We start from the raw sequence: 20,293 nt of genomic DNA, 5'->3' as shown, positions 1-20,293 counted from the left end.
TTTCCACCAACGGTGTACAAGGATTCCCTTCTCTCCACATCCTAGCAAACACTTGTTATTTCTTGTCTCTTTGATTCTAGCCATTCTGGTAGGTGTAAGGTGGTATCTCATTGTGGTTTTGATTTGCATTTCCCTGATGATAAGTAGTGCTGAACATCTTTTGATGTGTCTGTTGGTCAATGGAAATTAGTTTTCAGTAAAAATGTACAATTTTTGTTACTGCATTTGTGAAAAAAGTCTTTAAATGGATCTGAAGTTTTCATCAGAATTTCAAATGCGTTAGTGGCCCAAAAGAGTTTCACTATTTATCTGGGTTGATTTCAGTTTCCCAACATGTTAACTTCACTACTATAGTCCTTGATAAGGGCTAAAGAAAAAATCAATTAAGGTTACACAAACAGTTTCACTTCTAGTAATGGACAACTATTTTGTTGTAGACCAAGCCTTGTGACAACAACAACAACTACAACAACAACAACAAAAACTAGCTGGGGAAAGTTGGTTTCAAAGCATTGGGGAGCTATCATGGCAACTGAAGACTTGAGGCACATAATCAGTCTGGATTCATGAACAATGATCAGCCATTCTTCCCCCAATTTCTTGGAATTAAGTAATCTCCAGAATCTTGATAGAATCCCAAAGGATCATCCCAAGAAGGACTTACAGGAAATTTCTTATCCACCAGTGGTAATAAGAAACAACAATAATAATCTCATAAGTTAAAAATAATGAGATGCTGTATATCTTGTACATGTGAGTCTGAATACCAAAAATATCTTCTACACATTTGTGTGGGAAAATGTCTGAGTCTAAATATCTCTTAGAATGTTATGCTTGCCACCAACTATTGATTTAATTGTCTTTAAGTACTTAAAGAAGAGAATCAAACTGGGTCTACTTAGTTCAGTCATGGACAATAATTTTCAAAAGGGCAACCCAGTGCTGCTTTCTTGAAAAGGGATTTCATTCAAATTGTTGATTCACTCCTGATGTCCCCTTTAAAAGAGTTCAAGCCAAAAGAACAATATGCACTTTGACTCTAATACTATGTGATTTTATTTTCAGTCTATGTAAGTTATTATCTTTTCCATTGCTAGTTTTTGCTTTACTCCCTTATTAGACTGAAATATCGTACATTTATCTATACATCTGATTTGAACCTACCACAAGTCTGCTTTTGATCCAATCTCCCTTCCCCCTATCAATTTTTGTTTATTTTATTTTGATGTATTATTCCTTTTTGCCTTTGCTCTTACATCTCAGCACTCTAGTCAAAGTCTTGCTACTGTAATCTAGAAATGTATACAGGACAAAGGAGTAGAGCACAGGGTTGCCAATGGTCAAGAGCAAAAAGTGACCTGGGGAGCATACATTGGAGATGGGCAAGGAAGCAAATAGGTCTTTAAATTGATTTTCCTATATATATAAGGTTTACAAGAATTGTTTTCTTTGGACCTTCAAATGAGTTAGTCCTTGGGTTTATGTTTCTTTATCTCTGAGGGGAGCTGGAAACAGATGGAGATGTTTTATAACCACTTCTCCTTTTCCCCTTATGACTTGTTGTATCTTTAACCAACCCCAGGGAAAATTTTCTGGGGTTCTCAATATCTATTTTATCATTAGCTATAACTATCCCATCACTTTAAAAGCTTGTTGAGTTCAATATGCACCTATCCATAGCAGGGTTGGTTTTTTTTTTTTTTCCCCAAGATTGCTCACTTGAGTATGTGGAGGTATTTGTGATATTAATAAAGAGAAAGATCTACTTTCTAGAGATTATATGTTATGAAGGATACCCAAGCCCTTGAGTAATTATAAGGAATCAATGAAGCCTGTTTTTGATGTTATCCCCCTTTCAAGCTCCCCCTTTCCTTTTTTTTTTTTTTTGTTGTTGTTAAAGAGAAATCATTTTTTTAAAAGATTTTATTTATTTATTTGACAGAGAGAGACAGCCAGCGAGAGAGGGAACACAAGCAGGGGGAGTAGGAGAGGAAGAAGCAGGCTCCCAGCGGAGCAGGGAGCCCTATGCAGGGGCCCGATGCCAGGATCATGCCCTGAGCCGAAGGCAGACGCTCAACGACTGAGCCACCCAGGCCCCCAAGCTTCCCTTTCCTACACTTGATCTTAGCCAAAAGGCCGAGAAGCGATCCAAGCTCCCCTTTCCTAATCAGGGAGATAATAAAAGATTACTAACCTATGCCCAATATTGGTCTTGATGTAATAAGAATGTTTCATTGCTGTTACAGATAGATTCCAGAATCTTCCATTTTGCAATCATATTCCTGAACAATGTCTGTGGATCTTTATGTAATTTCGATATTAACCCTTGTTATTGAAGCCATATCTAGTCAATCAGACTTTTGCTTACTTCCTAATACACTGTTCAATACATGAATTAAGCTTTCCTTAAAATCCAACATAAAGGTTGACTTGCATGCACTTAAATTAAGACCTACAAACAAATTTCTTTTAGGGCATATGAAATTTTCTATTTTGCATGCCAGAATAACTAGGAATCAGAGAAATCTTATGTCAGGAATTGAACACATGATCTGAATATTCTTGCCAAAGTTATAATGGACAGTTTTGGATATGTGTCTCAATTTCCTCTTTTATTTTTCCCAGTATTTTTATATCACTAGAAACTTTAGTCCAGACCACAACTTCTTCAAAGTTCCAGTTTATACCAGAAGTCTCTTAGCCTTATAAGAGTGTTTAGCAGTTTATCTCTGAGCTCTGATGTTTGAACGAAGCAAAGTTCTAGTGACATCTTCTGAGAAAGAGTCTGAGATATCTTCTGAATACAGGGAGCCCACATAATGGTATGAGAAGGGCAACCTTAAGGAAGAAGTGAGCATTCCTTTTCTCAGTTCCAGAGAAGAAGGTAGAGGTAGAAGTGTATGATGAGATGATAAGTCATCTGGAGAGAGGGGATAGACGACAGATTGATGGGACAAAGATTGGACACCACAATGAGAGTCTTGGGAAGTTGAAAGAATAATTCCTCAGAGCCAGCAGCACTTGAAAAAGTAAGAAACCAAATATTAATACAGTGGTATAGGAAGAGGGAGACAAAGTGATGTTTTCAGCAAGACAGGGAGTCAATGCATTAATATAATGTTTAAGAAGAAAGAATAAGGAAATGGAAATTACAGCTGAGGGTGAGTTTTGCCCAGACTGTTTAGGACTACAGAGCCGCCACCTGTTTGTTTATTCTGAGGGACTTTCTAAGCTCTCCTCTTGTTCTAGGTTTTTAATGAGATTCTTCATCTTGTTTCTTCATTGCTCTAAGCTTCTTAGGAACTTTCACTTCCTGGCCCCCCTGATGACTGCATTTGTCTTGCTGATCTGACAGAGAAAGCAGTATGGCGGTCCCAGGTGAGATCCTGGTCTGTTGCTGTGATTTCCGTAGCACTCCTCTGTGCTTGTTTCATTGCGAGCTGTGTGGATAAATTCTTCACTGGGTGCCATGTCTCTTGATTCCTTTTCTTATCGTGTCCTATAAAGATTTCCTAGGGTATGTCATCTTTTACCCCATTAATATGTTAGCTCTGACTTGTAATACCATATTCGATTTCTCTTCCTCCTGTCAACTCCTCTTTTTTCATCTTTTGGTAATTGACTCTGCTTCCAGATTTACTCCACCTGGTTTTATTAGCACTTTCCCCAATAGGACCTCACATGTGAATGTGTGTTAGTTGTGGACACGCTTTAAAACACCGTCTTCCACTACTGGGTTCCCTAGTGATCACGTGTTCTGTAGGCACAAAAACCCTATTTTGAGAGTGCAACTATAATTACTTTTATAATCATAATAGAGATTAGGCTCTTTGATTTTCATGTAGGAGTCTTTCCCAGTATGAGAAGAAAAAGTTTTCAAATGAAATACTGAAGATACAAGGGAATAAAATATTTTTCCCTGTTCAATTTACTTGCAAATAAATACTTCAACTTCATTTTGTGAGAAGTTACAAAGATCTTTTTGCTCTTTAAGCTAGAGTTTGGTTTTCTATTTGCTGATAAGGTGATTAGAAATAGTGTTGAATAGTCTGGGAGGGAGTGAAAGTGACTTCCTATGCCCAATGGGCCATGTTTGAAGTTCCTTCTGAGATATAAATCAGTCTCACAGTCTCCCCCCTCCCCCACAGTCTTTATTAAAACACAATTATCACCTAGGTTAAAATCTGCTTTACTGTTCCTGGCCAAGTGCAACAGAGAAAGAGGTTTAGGAGTAGTTATTTCATTAAAGGCAGCAGATATTCAGGACCCCAAGGTAGGAAGGTTTGACAGTACCGAGCTTCAGTAGTAGAATGACATGAAAGAGTAAGTGAAGAATCATGGCAGGACCTGAGAGAGAACAGGTCTTGCTTAAAGCGCACGCCCTTGAACATGAAAGTTAATGTTTATCTGAGATATTTAAAATGTCTAAGTGTTTAAAGGCTCCTCTTGGTTGTTATTTACCTTATATGTTTATCTGTAGCTACCAACAGTCAGAAATTTTGGAGAATAACAAAATAATCTGCAAGCTTGCTTCAGGATTATTAAAATTAAAGAGAAACAGACAGCCAGTGAATCAACAAATGTCTATTGATTACTTTGTGACCGTCACTGTTCTAGGTGTTTGAGATTGATTGACATGGAAAACAGATAAAATCTCTGCCCTGCAATATAGAACTTAAATTTCAGTGGGGAAAGATACATGTTGCAGGCGTATAAACAAACAAGATTAATGAATACAAACAGGTAATAATTCAGCATGCTCTGTATTGAGCTTGCGTAGAGAGGAGATTGGTAGTGGTTGGAAGGAAGCCAGCTTGGTACAGATATATAAAACATGAGGCTCTATAGTAAAAAAAAAAAAAAGATGAATACTAATCCTTCTTCCTTCACAATGACTTATCATTTTTCCTATGGCAAAACTGACAAAAGGCTGTCTGAACTACACACATATCATTCAAGTTTAACCTGCTTCAGTGAAGGGACGAGCGTGGCAGGTAAGGTGTTGCAATGCCCAACCAGACTTCCCCTTTTCTCAGAGAGAGATCAGGGTCGAGCTCACCATTGGTTTATTCTATCTTTTTTCTTTTTTATTGTGTTATGTTAGTCATCATTAGTTTTTGATGTAGTGTTCAGTGATTCATTATTTGCACGTAACACCTTTTTTTTTTTTTTAAATAAAGTCTCTGCTTTAAGTTATCTCTACACTTACATGTTCACATCAGGCTCTAGATTCACCCTCAAAACAATTTTTCCTCCAGACTTCTCCATCTCAATAAATGCTACCAACGTACACCACGTAATTTTCTCAAGGCAACACTAGAAATTATTCATAACAGTTCTTAATTTCTTTTTTTTTTTAAAGATTTTATTTATTTATTTGAGAGAGCATTACTGGGGGGTGAGGGGAAGAGGGAGAAGGAGAAGCAGACTCCCTGCTGAGCAGGGAACCCAACATGGGGCTCCATCCCAGGACCCTGGGATCATGACGTGAGCTGAAGGCAGATGCTTAGCTGACTGAGCCACCCAGACGCCCCTATTCATAACAGTTCTTGTTTCACATTATCCTCATCCTTATCAAATGGATTAAATCCTCTTTTTGATAGCTAAGGTTCTCAATAATAGCCTTCTCCATTCCAAGTATCCGCTTTATTAGTGGTCAGTTTGGATCTTGGAACATGGCTCAGTTTGAGACTGCCCTCACTCTAAAATATAGTCCTGGTAACTATGTGTGAAGAGTTAGGACAGTTGAATTCAGAATCATTGTCTGCCTCACACTGTATCTAGTGAAAAAAGCCAAAGAAAGGCCAAGTGCATGTTGGTAGACTTCATGGCATTACTCCTTCCAAGAAAAAAAGTCCAAATAGATTTCAGACTCTTGCTACTTTTAAGAACTAAACAATTTGATCCCCTGCTTCTATGCAGAAACCTATAAGGGGTAAAAAGAGGGCAGAGGTTTCTTTGTATTTCTGTGAGATGTTAGAATTTTCCCTTTTTTGGTATTCGACAAGAATATTGTGTATGGGTGGTGAGGTATGATTTTCTTTACTCTCCCTGATCTCTGATTCTCTTGTCACATTAGGGTTCTTTTGTCAAACAATTGTGGAGCTGGGCCTTCTGGAGAGAAAAACCATAATTCTATCAGGATGGTCTTCCTCCCACACTTTGGAGGCACTCCCACAACTGGAGTTTTAAAGAATGGCTTCTTGGAAGAAGCAATGGGTGCTTAGCCTTTGCCTTTTGAATGCTCTGAAATGAACGAGACAGAGATGGATATTGATTAAATTAATGCCACATTTGTGTGGCATTAGAGACTGCAAATTTACTCCTTAAGTATATCCAACCTAATACTATTTATGGCCAATGAGGCCGTTCAATGCAACTAATTCAAATTTCATGATTCAAATTTATATGATAAAATTATTTTACATAATACCATGTCAGCAAGTAAAAGTGCTCAAATTTTAACAATATCTTTTCAAATTCTTGTTACAATGGAAATGAAAAATAAAAGTGTAAACACAAAATTTCCATTTCAATTAAAGTTAAAAAATAATTGATAGCCACAGTGTATCTTCTCCAATTTATTTCCCACAGTCTCAGAGTGTTGAGATGTTCAGATGTCTGGATAAAGTCCGTTTCTTCAGTAGGCCTGTGCTCTACGTAGACCCGTGGTTTTCAAATTGTTTTGCTTGCCAATCCCCAACAAGGATTTTGAAAAATGATGTGCCTCCTTATAAAGTTTATTTGGACATCTAAAGTGTTTCATGATGTTCATGTTATAGAAACAAAGCTTTAAAGTTATAAAATACTATAAATATTGACATTTAAAGAACTCTTACATTTCTTTTTAAAATCTATCTTCTAGTGTTTAAATACTAGTGCAGAAGTGTTATCCCTACTACCTTCATAAAAACATGAACACGTATTCTTTAGCAGTAGGATGTTTTACAGTTTTTTTTACTTGACTTTTATCTTTTTTTTTAAAGATTTACTTTTTTTAAAAGATTTTTTATTTATTCATTTGACAGAGCGAGTGAGAGTGCATGCACTGCTGGGGGAGTGGCAGGCAGAGGGAGAGGGAGAAGCAGGCTCCCCACTGAGCAGGGAGCCCTATCGTGACCTGAACGGAAGGCAGATGCTTAACCGACTGAGCCACCCAGACGCCCCTTATTTTATTTATTTATTTATTTATTTATTTATTTATTTATTTATTTATTTATAAAGATTTATTTATTTATTTATTTATTTATTTATTTATTTGACAGAGAGAGACGCTTAACGACTGCGCTACCCAGGCGCCCCTATTTCTTTATTTTTGATGTAGTATTCAACATTATTCTTTTTCTCCCTTCAACTAATATTTATATTATACATCCTCAATTTTCTAAAATATGTAATATATGTCTGGTATTTTTATTTCCTGAGGAATATTAGGTTTTACATGTTATAAAATTTCTTCTGGATTGACTTTTCATTACAATTATTATGAGGATATAATATTCAAAACATCACATCTTTATTACAAACTTTGATAAATTATTACCAATAAAGTAAAACTGTTAGAAACTCATCTTTTAATGAGATGAATGGGACTTAAAAAAAATGCAATCAGATGTATCCTAATATTACTACAATGAGATAGAAGTCAACATCAATTCTATTCCTATTTTTTTTTTAAAGATTTTTTATTTATTTATGTGACAGAGAGACAGCCAGCGAGAGAGGGAACACAGCAGGGGAGTGGGAGAGGAAGAAGCAGGCTCCCAGCGGAGGAGCCCGATATGGGACTTGATCCCGGAACGCGGGGATCACGCCCTGAGCCGAAGGCAGACGCTTTAACGACTGCGCTACCCAGGCGCCCCCTATTCCTACTTTTTAATTTAGTGACTCATATTGATAAATCTTATATAAATAAGTAGATAGAAATAAAAAGTGATTTGTTAGAATATCACCAGTTTTTGAACTTTTTCAGAGTTATTTGCCAAAAATCATACAGTATTCTGTTATCAAAAATTATTTGTAATGGTGTGTTAACAGAATTTGATTAGGTTATTCTTCAGTGTTATTGAAGGTAACGAATAATAGAATAATTTGCAAAAGCTTTTGTTATATTTGTCAGTAGTCATTTATTTTCTCAATTTCGAGGAAGTACACTAAAACAGGTTTTGGTAAGTCTTATCAAATGACTACTAATTACCCTTGTTTTTTTTTTTTTAATTACCCTTGTTTTTTAATGCTTACAAAGTACTTTGATCAGCCCATTCTCAGAGCAATTGGGAAAATAAAATGTTAATTTGAGTGTACCTTTCTGACAAGTGCTTCTATTCATCACAGTTTTCAATATTTTTGTCATCCTTGGAGCTGGAGATTTAGCATATTCATCATATGAAAAATGGTTGCAGTATATAATTTAATTGACAAAGACATCCCCCACCACCAAAACAGTTCGTGAAATTTGACTTTTAAAATTAAAATAACATGTTAATACATGCTTTGAGGAGTTTTATGAAGAGCAGTCTTTAATAATGACAGAATACATATTGAGATAGATTTTTTTTTAAAGATTTTATTTATTTATTCGACAGAGATAGAGACAGCCAGCGAGAGAGGGAACACAAGCCGGGGAGTGGGAGAAGAAGAAGCAGGCTCCCAGCGGAGGAGCCCGATATGGGACTTGATCCCGGAACGCCGGGATCATGCCCTGAGCCGAAGGCAGACACTTTAACGACTGCGCTACCCAGGCGCCCCATGAGATAGATTTCTAAAAGCAGCTAATATTAAAGTTAAAAATTGAGCTACCCTATGATCCAGCCGTGTACTACTGGGTATTTACCCCAAAGATACAGACGTAGTGAAGAGAAGGGCCATATGCACCCCAATGTTCATAGCAGCATTGTCCACAATAGCTAAATCGTGGAAGGAGCCGAGATGCCCTTCAACAGATGACTGGATTAAGAAGATGTGGTCCATATATATAATGGAATATTACTCAGCTATCAAAAAGAATGATTTCTCAACATTTGCTGCAACATGGACGGCACTGGAGGAGATAATGCTAAGTGAAATATGTCAAGCAGAGAAAGACAACTATCATATGATTTCTCTCATCTATGGAACATAAGAACTAGGATGATCAGTAGGGGAAGAAAGGGATAAAGAAAGGGGGGGTAATCAGAAGGGGGAAAGAAGCATGAGAGACTATGGACTCTGAGAACAAACTGAGGGCTTCAGAGGGGAGGGGGGTGGGGGAATGGGATAGACTGGTGATGGGTAGTAAGGAGGGCACGTATTGCATGGTGCACTGGGTGTTACATGCAACTAATGAATCATCGAACTTTACATCGGAAACTGGGGATGTACTGTATGGTGACTAACATAATATAATAAAAAAATATTATTATAAAAAATAAAATCTTTATACTAATAAATTAAAAAAAATAACGATAAAAATGTGGATAACAATAATACCTACCTCACATGGATGTTATGACAATAATATTTGTAAAGTACTAAGTACCCTATGTAGTATAAAGCAAGCACCAAATAAATGTTAAAATAAGCAAAAAAAATGAAATAGATATGGTCTATTTTATTTGATTCATAATGTTATAAAAGATAAAAAAGTCTATACATTGTTTCTCATCACTTAATATATAATGATATAACAACATAAAAAAAATAGGCCTACACGCAACATAGATGAATCTTAGCAATGTGGATTGAAAAATTAAGCCCAAGAAGACCAGATATATTATAATTGCTTAAAAACGCTCAAACCCCAACAAATCTAAAAGACTTATTATTTAGATTATTATGTGTGTGTGTGTATATATATATATGCTAAAATTATTCACTTCTATTAGTGATTTGAAATTCTGAGAGACGTTGGTGCTTCCAATGTACAAAGGATTTGAAGAACAGGGAAAAAAAACTTGAAAATGACTTTTTTTTTTTGTAGAAAATCCAGAGCAATTATGCAGGTAAACCTTAGGAAATATTGAAGACTTAATGCTAAAGAATGTTTGTTTAAAAGCAAATCTATGACTCCAAATTATATAATTCAGGGAAACAGTAAATACATGAAATTGGACACCCCTCTCTGGAAAACCAATGCAGATCCTTGGAATTTTGTGTATAAAACATACCTCTTTCATCTTATTTACGCCGTCTTGCCCTCATCCTTCTCTTTGGTGAGCACAGGAAACGTCTGAGCATGTTGCCCGAATACTTGGAAATCATTTGGTTCTGGCTGCTAGTTCATTTCTACCGCACAGAGTTTTTGGTCAAAGAGTCAGCAGAACTGTGTTGTAATGGGTGCTCATTTGGTGGCAATCAACACAGAAGCAGAGCAGGTACTTTATTTTGCATTAAATTTTTTTTTAGTTGTGGAAGAAAATACAGAATTTACCATCTGAACTGTTTTTTGTTTGTTTGTTTGTTGTTTGTTGGGCTTGGAGCCCAAAGAGGGGCTTGAACTCACAACCCTGAGATCAAGACCTGAGCTGAAATCAAGAGTTGGACGCTTAACCGACTGATCCACCCAGGTGCCCCTGAACTGTTTTTATTTTTTTATTTTTATTTTTTTTAAAGATTTTTTATTTATTTATTTGACAGAGATAGAGACAGCCAGTGAGAGAGGGAACACAAGCAGGGGGAGTGGGAGAGGAAGAAGCAGGCTCATAACGGAGGAGCCTGATCTGGGACTCGATCCCATAACGCTGGGATCACGCCCTGAGCTGAAGGCAGACGCTTAACCGCTGTACCACCCAGGCGCCCCCTGAACTGTTTTTAAATGTACAGTTCAGTAGTGTTAACTATATTCACATTGTTGAAAAAGATCTCTACAACTTTTTCATCTTGTAAAACTGAAACTTTATGCAATTTAGCAACGACTACCCATTAGTCCCTCCCTACAGTCCCTGGCAACCACCATGCCTGCTATTCTCTGCTTGAATAAGTTTGACTACTTTAAATACCTCATATAAGTGGAACCATACAGTATTTGTCTTTTTGTGACTGCCTTATTTCACTTAATATAATGTCCTCAAAGTTCATTTATGGTGTAGCAGTGACAGGATTCTCTTCCTTTTTAAGGCTGAATAATATTCCATTGTACATACACTGCATATCATTTATCCATTCAAGGGTTGATGGACATTTAGGATGCTTTTACCTCTTGGCTTTTGTGACTAATGCTACAGTGAACTTGGGTATGCAAATGTCTCTATGAGATTTGCTTTCGGTTACGTTGGATATATACCCAGAAGTTGGATTTCTGGATCATATAGTAATTCTAATTTTAATTTATTTGCAGAACCACCACACCGATTTACATAGTGGCTGTACTGTTTTACACTCTCACAAAGAATGCACAAGGATTCCAATTTCTCCACATTCTTGACAAAACCTGTTCTTTTTTTTAAATTTTTTTTCTTTTTTCTCTTTTTTTTTTTCCTTTTGATAGCAGCCATCCTAATGGGTGTAAGATTTTATTCCATTTTGGCTTTGATTTGCATTTCTCTAATGATTAGCAATATTATGAATCTGTTCATATACCCTCATGCACTGTTGGTAGAAATGCAAACTGATGCAACCATTGTGTAAAACAGAATGGAGGTTCCTCAAAAATTAAAAATAGAATTACCATATGAACCAGTAATTGCACTATTGGGTATTTACCCAAAGAATATGAAAACACTAATTTGAAAGGATGTATGTACCCATATGTTTATTGCTGCAGTGTTTACAATAGCCAAAATATGGAAACAGCCCAAGTGTCCATCAATAGGTGAATGGATAAAGAAGATGTGGTATATATATAAAATGAACTATTATTCAGCCACAAAAAAGAAATTTTGTCATTTGCAATGACATGGATGGAGCTAGAAAGTATTATGATGCTAAATGAAATAAGTCAGAGAAAGACAAATACCATGACTTCATTCATATGTGAATTTAAGAAACAAAATAAATCAGCAAAGAGAAAAAGAGAGAGAGAGACAAACCAATAATCAGACTTTTAATATAGAGAATAAACTAATGGTTACCAGAAGGGAGGGGGATAGGTGGATGCGTGAAATAGGTGCAGGGGGTTAAGAGTACACCTATCTGATGAGCACGGAGTAATGCATGGAAGTGTTGAATCACTATATTGTGCACCTGAAACTAATATAACACTTTATGTTAACTACACTGGAATTACAATAAAAAATAATAAAACTATTTGTTCATATTGTGCTGGTCATTTGTATTCTCTCTTTGAAGAAATGTCTATTCAAGTCCTTTCCCCATTTTTTTTTTAAATGCCACGAAAGACTTTTTTTTTTTTTTAAGAGAAGGGAAGGCAAGAGGCAGAAGGAGAGGGAGTGAGAGAATCTTAAGCAGGCTCCACACCCAGTGCAGAGCATGACACAAGGGTCGATCCCACAACCCCAGATCATGACCTGAGACAAAATCAAGAGTCAGACACTTAACTGAGCCACCAGGTACCCCCCCCTTTGCCCATTTTTAAATTTGGGGTATTTGGTTTTTGTTATTGAGTTGTATGCATTTTTGTTGTTGTTGTTTTAAAGATTTTTTCTATTCATTTGAGAGCGAGAAAGACAGCACAAGCAGGGGGAGAGACAGAGGGAGAAGCAGACTCTCTGCCGAGCTGGGAGCCTGACGTGGGGCTCAATCCCAGGATCTGGAGATCATGACCTGAGCCGAAGGCAGCCACACAACCATCTGAGCCACCCAGTCTTCCCAAGTGGTTTGCGTTTTTAATATATTCTAGATATTAACTGCTTATCAGATATATGATTTGCAAATTTTTTCTCTCTTTCCATGGGTTGCATTTTCACTCTGTTGATTATTTCCTTTGATGCACAGAGTTTTTAAGTTTGATGTACTTACATTTGTCTGTTTTTTCTTTGTTGCCTTTTCTTTGTTGTGCTTTTGGTGTTATACCCAAGAAATCATTGCCAACTCCAATGTTATAAAGCTTTTTCTTTATGATATTTATAGTAGTCTGGCTTACATTAAGTCTTTCTTCCATTTTTTTTCTGTCCTAATATTTTATTGGTCACCTCTAGGCCTGTGCCCAGCTAGGTGGGCTCCAGGGAGGGCTCCAATGAGAAGGCCTTGGCCTCACTCTCCAGGGTCAGGGACTATGGAGTTTGAAGGGGCAGGTCTGGCTTTTCCTGGGTCAGCATGGTTCATCCCGATAGGGGCACAGGTTGGGACAAAGAGCCCAAGCTTTCCACATTTCTGCAAGCCTAGTTGTATTTGGAGAAGTATTCATTGGCCCATGCTGGACTTGATTGTGTCACTGCCTGGCTTCCAGCCAGTGGGACAGATTTCCCAGTGCTCATCCATGTACTGGAAGACCTGGTCCATCTAAAGAGTTTCATCCATGGAGCACCCCCACAGGCAAATCATTGACAGTGATCTAGAGAAGGACACCCTTGCCATTGGTGATAAAGAGGCCCCTGTAGGCAATGCCTTCATCTTCCCTCAGCATGCCATAATCTTGGGACAAGCTTCTGGTTACATTGGCCAGCAGGGGGATGTTGGGGGCCCAAGCTTCCTTCCTTCTGTGGACTATTGATCCAAGCCAGATGCATGAACTGAGAGTTGACAGAGACCCCCAGCACCTCACAGCCCAGCGTGTGGAAGTCTTCAGCATGCTTGCTGAAAGCAGTGATCTCTGGGGGGCAGACAAAGGTAAAGCTGTGTAGGTAGAAAAAGAGGACCAAGTATTTCCCTCTGTAGTCTGGAAAGCTTCACCTCTTTGAAGGTGCTATCCCCAAGGGTGGTGGCCTGGAAGTTCAGGGGGGATTTCCAATCTGCACGTTGCAGCAAGTCATGACTGAAAGCTGTGTGGGCCAGAGCGGGACCCATGGACTAGCAGACTGGTGAACACACTTTCTTAGCGCCCAAGTCTTCCTTCTATTTTGGGTTAATTTTTGTATATGGTGTCAGGTAGGAGTTTAGTTTCATTCTTTTGCATGTGGATATCCAATTTTCTTAACACCATTTGATGAAGAGATTATCCTTTATGGATTGTATAGTTTTTGAAACTGATTGAAGGTCATCTGACCATATACTCAAAAGTTTATTTTGGCACTGTCTATTCTGTTCCATTGGTGTGTATGTCTGTTATTATGCTAGTACATACTGCTTTGAGAGCTATAGCTTTGTAACACGTTTTAAAATCAGGAAATATGAGGCCTTCAAATTTGTTCCTTTTTTTCCCCAAGATCATTTTGGCTATCCTTTCTTGAGATACCATCTGAATTTTAGGATTTTTTTCTGAAAAAAAAAAACAAAAACCAAAAGATTGGGATTTTGACAGGAATGACATTGAATGTGTAAATTGCATTGGGTAGTCTGGGCATTTTAACTTTTAATATTAAGTCTTAGCAGTTTAATATTAAGCCTTCCCATTGGTAAACATGGAATGTCTTTCCATTTAAATTGTGTCTTCTTTGATTTCTTTCAAAAGCATTTTATAGTTTTCAAATTACAAGTTTTTTGCTTTCTTGGTTAAATTTATTCCTGTGTATTTTATTCTTTTGGTACTGCTGTCAATGAGATTGCTTTCTTAATTTTCTTTTTATATTGTTTATTGTTAGTGTATAGACATGCAATTGACTTTTGAGGTTGATTTTGTATCCTACAACTTTCCTGACTTTGTGTATTGGTTCCAACAGTGTTTTTCCAGCTTTAAAGAGATATAATTGCCATATAATATTGCAGGAGTTTAAGGTATGCAATGTGATAACCTGATATATGTATGTATTGCAAAATGATTACTTCAAAAGGTTAGTTAAGACATCCAGCAACTCTCATAATTACCTTTTTTGGGGGGGGGGCAGAATATTTAAGTTCTACTCTCTAACCAACTTGAAGTATACAATATGGTGTTGTTAACTGTAGTCACCATGCTGTACATTACATCCCAGGACTCATATTCATCTTATAACTAGAAGTTGGTAATTTTTGACTAATAATTTCCCATTTCCCCCACACCCCAGCCCCTGAACCACTATTATAGTCTATTCATAAGAGTGGCTTTTTAATTTAAATTAAATAAATTTAATTTAATTAATTTATTTTTTATTTAAGTACAGTTGACATACAATATTATATTAGTTTCAGGTGTACAACATAGTGATTTGACAAGTTTATATATTACGTTATTCTCAGCACAAGTGTAGCTACCATCTATCACCATACAATATTATTACAGTACCATTGACTATATTCCTTATGCTGAGTCTTTTTTTTTTTTTAAAGATTTTTATTTATTTATTCGACAGAGATAGAGACAGCCAGCGAGAGAGGGAACACAAGCAGGGGGAGTGGGAAAGGAAGAAGCAGGCTCCTAGCGGAGGAGCCTGATGTGGGGCTCGATCCCATAACGCTGGGATCATGCCCTGAGCCGAAGGCAGACGCTTAACCGCTGCGCCACCCAGGCGCCCCTATGCCGAGTCTTTTATTCCTGTGACTTACTTATTCCATAAGTTTAGCTTTTTCAGATTCTATGGGTGAGATCATACAGTATTTGTTTTTCTCTAACTTATTTCATTTAGCTTAGTGCCCTTAACTAAGTCCATCCATGTCATCACAAATGCAGCATTTCTTTCATTTTTATGGCTGAATATTACATTGTATATATCCCACACTTTCTTTATTGATTCATCCATTTATAGACAGGTCGTCTTCATGTCCTGGTTATTGCAAATAATGCTTCAATAAACATGGGGTTGCAGATATCTCTTCAAAATAGTGGTTTCATTTCCTTCAGATATATACTCAGAAGAGGCATTGCTGGATCATACGTAAGTTTTATTTTCAATCTTTTGAGGAACCTCCATATTGTTTTCCATAGTGGCTGTACCAATTTACATTCTCATCAACAGCCCTTTCTCTCCACATTCTTGACAGCATTTATTATCTTTTGATATTAGCATTTATTTTCTTTTGATATCTTTTGGGGTTAGTAATCCCAACAGATGTAAGGTGATATCTCATTGTGGTTTTGATTTGCATTTTCTTAATGATTAGTGATATTGAGCATCTTTCCATACCTATTGGCCATTTGTATGTCTTCCTTGGAAAAATGTCTATTCAGGTCCTTTGCCCATTTTTAATTGGATTTAAATTATTTAATTTAATTTTGTTGTTGACTTGTATAAGTTCCTTATATAGTTTGGATATTAACCCCTTGTCTGTAGCTGGTTTGCCAATATTTTTTCCCATTCCATAGGTTGCCTTTTCATTTTGTTGATTGTTTCTTTTACTGTGCAGAACTTCTAAATTTGATGTAGTCCCACTTAAATTTTTTGCTTTTGTTACCTATGCCTTTGGTGTCATATCCAAAAAAATCATTGCCAAGACCAATGTCAAAGCGAGTTTCCTCTATGTTTTTTTCTAGAAGTTTGTTTCAGGCTTACATACAAGTTTTTTATCCATTTTGAGTTAATTTTTGTAAGTGGAATAACATCGTGGTCCATTTTATTCTTTTGCATGTGATTATCCAGTTTTTCCAATTTTTCCCAATTTTTCCAGTTTTTCCAATTTTGCATGTGATTATCCAGTTTTACCATTTATTGAAGAGACTGCCCTTGAGTGTTCTTGCCAAATATTTATTGTTTTTGTATGTGCATAGGTTTATTTTTGGGCTGTCTATTCTGTTCCACTGGTCTCTGTTTCTGTTTTTATGCCAATATCATATTGTTTTGATTACTGTAGATTTGTAATATAGCTTGAAACAAAGATGTGTGATGATTCCAGCTTTGTTCTTTCTCAGGATTGCTTTAGCTGTTTGGGGTGTTTTATGGTTCCATACAAATTTTAGGATTGTATTTTCTATTTCTGTGAAAAATGCTATAGGTATTTAATAGGTAGAGATTACATTGACTCTGCAGGTGGCTTTGGATAGTATGGGCGTATTAACAATACTAAGTCTTTCGATCCATGAACATGGGATATGTTCCAATTTATTGGTGTCTTTCCCACTTTCTTTCATCAATGTATTATAGTTTTCAATGTACAGATTTTTCATCTCCCTGGATAAATTTATTCCTAAGTATTTTATTATTACTATTATGTATAGTATTTATTATGCCATTGTAATGGAATTGTTTTTTAATTTCTTTTCCAGGTAGTTTATTGTTAAAAACACAAATGATTTTGTATTCTGCAATTGAATTTATTAATTACTGAATTTATTAATTCTAACAATTTCTTGGTGGAATCTTTCAGATTATCTGTATATAAGGTTACAGCATCTGCAAACAAAGACAATTTCACTTTTGTCTTTCTAATTTGGGTGTCTTTTATCCTTCCTTTTCTTCTTCCCTCCCTCCTTCCTTCCTTCTTTTTTTATTTTCCATTTCCATTCTCCTAATGATTAGCACCTTTTCATGTGCTTGTTAGCCATTGTTTTGTTTTGTTTTGTTTTGTTTTGTTTTGTTTTTTTGGTTGTTGTTGTTGTTTTAGTTTCGTTTAAATTCCAGTTAGTTAACATACAGTGTACTATTAGATTCAGGTGTACAATATAGTGATTCAACACTTCTGTGCAACACCTGGTGCTCATAATAACAAGTGCACTCTTTACTCCCCATCACCTTTTTAACCCATCCCTCCTGCCTCTCCCCTCTGGTAACTATCAGTTTGTTTTCTATAGTACAGAATCTGTTTCTGGGTTTGCCTCTCTCTCTCTCTTTTTTCCCTTTGCTCATTTGTTTTATTTCTTAAATTCCACATGTGAGTGAAATCATATGGTCTTTGTCTTTCTCTGACTTTTTTTTACTCAGCATTATACTCTCTAGCTCCTCCCATGTTGCAAATGGCAAAATTTCATTCTTTTTTATGGCTAATATTCCATTGTATATATGTACCACATTTCCTTTATTCACTCACCAGTTGATGGACATTTGGGCTGTTTCCATGATTTGGCTATTATAGATAATGCTGCTATAAACATTGGGGTAGAGATTTCCCTTTGAATTAGTATTTTTGTATTCTTTGGGTAAATACCTAGTGCAATTACTGGATCATAGGGTAGTTCTATTTTTAACTTTTTGAGGACGTTCCATACTGTTTTCCAGAGTGGCTACACCAGTTTGCATTCCCACGAACAGTGTAAGAGGGTTCCCCTTTCTCCACATCCTTGCCAACCCCTATTGTTTCTTGTGTTTTTGATATTAGCCATTCCCTGACAGGTGTGAGGTGGTATCTCATTGTAGTTTTGATTTGTATTTCCCTGATTATGAGTGATACTGAGTATCTTGTCATGTGTCTGTTGGCCTCTGTATGTCTTCTTTGGAAAAGTGTCTATTCATGTCTTCTGCTCATTTTAAAATTGGATTATTCGTTTTTGGGGGGTTGAGTTTTAGAGGTTCTTTATGCATTTTGAATACTAACCCTTTATCAGATATGTCGTTTGCAAATATCTTCTCCCATTTCATAGGTTGCCTTTTAGTTTTGTTGATTGTTTCCTTCAATTGTGCAGAAGCTTTTTACCTTGATAAAGTCCCAATAGTTTATTTTTGCTTTTGTTTCCCTTGCCTCAGGAGACATATCTAGAAAGAAGTTGCTGTCACATTTAGGTCTTTAATTCATTTTGAATTTATTTTTGTGTATGGTGTAAGAAAGTGGTCCAGTTTCATTCTTTTGCATGTTACTGTCCAGTTCCCCCCACACCTTTTGTTGAAGAGGCTATTTCCCATTGCATAGTCTTTCCTGCTTTATGTTACAAAGAAAAGAAAAAGGACCCAAATAAATAAAATCACAAATAAGAGAGGAGAAATTACAACCAACACCACAGAAATACAGACAATTATAAGACAATATTATGGAAAACTATATGCCAGCAAATTGGACAACCTAGAAGAAAAGAATAAATTCTTAGAAACAGAAACTACCAAGATTGAAATAGGAAGAAATAGAAAATCTGAATAGGCCAATAACCAGCAAAGAAATTGAATCACTAATCACAAAGCTCCCAAAAAACAGAAGTCCAGGACCAGATGGCCTTACAGGTGACTTCTACCAAACACTTAAAGAATAATTAATACCTATTCTTCTCAAACTGTTCCAAAAAATAGAAAAGGAATGAAAATTTCCAAACCCATTCTAAGAGGCCAGCATTAGCCTGATACCAAAACTAGCTAAAGACTCCACTAAAAAAGAGAACTACAGGCCAATATCCCTGATGAATACAGATGCAAAAATTCTCAAAAAAATACTAGTAAATTGAATCCAACAATACATTAAAAAAATAAGTCATCATGATTAAGTAGGACTTATTTCTGGGTTGCAAGGGTGGTTCAATATTCACAAACCAATCAATGTGATATGCCATATTAATAAAAGAAAGGAGCAGAACCATATGATCCTTTCAAAGGATGCAGAATATACATTTGACAAAGTACAACACCCATTCATGATAAAAGCCCTCAACAAAGTAGGTTTAGAGGGAACATACCTCAACTTAATAAAGGGCATATATGAAAAGTCTACAGTGAATATCATTCTCAGTGGGGAAAAGCTAAGAGCTTTTCCCCTAAGATCAGAAACAAGACAGGGACATCTGCGTTCACCACTGCTATTTAGCATAGCACTGGGAGACCTAGCCACAGCGATCAGACAAGAAGAGGAAATAAAAGGCATCCAAGTTGGCAAAGAAGAAGTAAAACTTTCACTATTTGCAGATGAGATGATACTGTATATGGAAAACCTGAAAGACTCCACCAAAAAAATTGCTAGAACTGATGCACAAATTCAGTAAAGTTGCAGGACACAAAATCAACATACAGAAATCTGTTGTATTTCTAAACACCAATAATGAAGCAGCAGAAAGAGAAATTAAGGGATCAATCCTATTTACAACTGCACCCAAAGCAATAAGATATCTAGGAATAAACCTAACTAAAGAGCTGAAAAACCTATACTATGAAAACTATAAAACATTGATGAGGGGCACCTGGGTGGCTCAGTCAGTTAAGCTTCTGACTCTATTTTGGCTCAGGTCAAAATCTCAGGGTTGTGGGATCAAGCTCCATGTTGGGCTCTGTGCTCAGCAGGGAATCTGCTTGAAATTCTCTCTCTCTCCCTCATCCTTTACCCCTCCCCCTCATTTGTGTCCTCTCTTGTTCGTGACCTCTTTCTCTAAAACAAATAAGTAAATCTTCAAAAAAAAAAAACCCACATTGATGAAAGAAATTGACGAAGACACAAAGAAATGGAGACATTCTAAGCTCATGGATTGGAAGAACAAATATTATTAAAATGTCTATGCTAC

General features: G+C 36.5%; 1 protein-coding gene and 1 pseudogene across 1 annotated transcript; one reads left to right on the top strand and one right to left on the bottom strand.

The window, feature by feature from the left end:
- Window positions 1-573: 573 nt before the first annotated feature.
- Window positions 574-10,419, top strand: LOC103656216 (C-type lectin domain containing 6A). Its single transcript, XM_008683580.2, is given in 4 exon segments — window positions 574-687; window positions 3,301-3,448; window positions 4,893-4,994; window positions 10,213-10,419. Coding segments are annotated over 4 exon segments (567 nt in total). The 3' UTR covers window positions 10,416-10,419.
- Window positions 10,420-12,875: 2,456 nt separating this feature from the next.
- LOC103656165 lies at window positions 12,876-14,978 on the bottom strand (annotated as a pseudogene).
- Between the last annotated feature and the right edge of the window lie 5,315 nt (window positions 14,979-20,293).

This window comes from Ursus maritimus, unplaced genomic scaffold, assembly GCF_017311325.1.
Source record: "Ursus maritimus isolate PB19 unplaced genomic scaffold, ASM1731132v1 scaffold_26, whole genome shotgun sequence".
Taxonomy (NCBI): Eukaryota; Metazoa; Chordata; class Mammalia; order Carnivora; family Ursidae; genus Ursus; species Ursus maritimus.
Note: the sequence above shows the minus strand (reverse complement) of the source record. Positions and strands in the feature narration are given on the sequence as shown.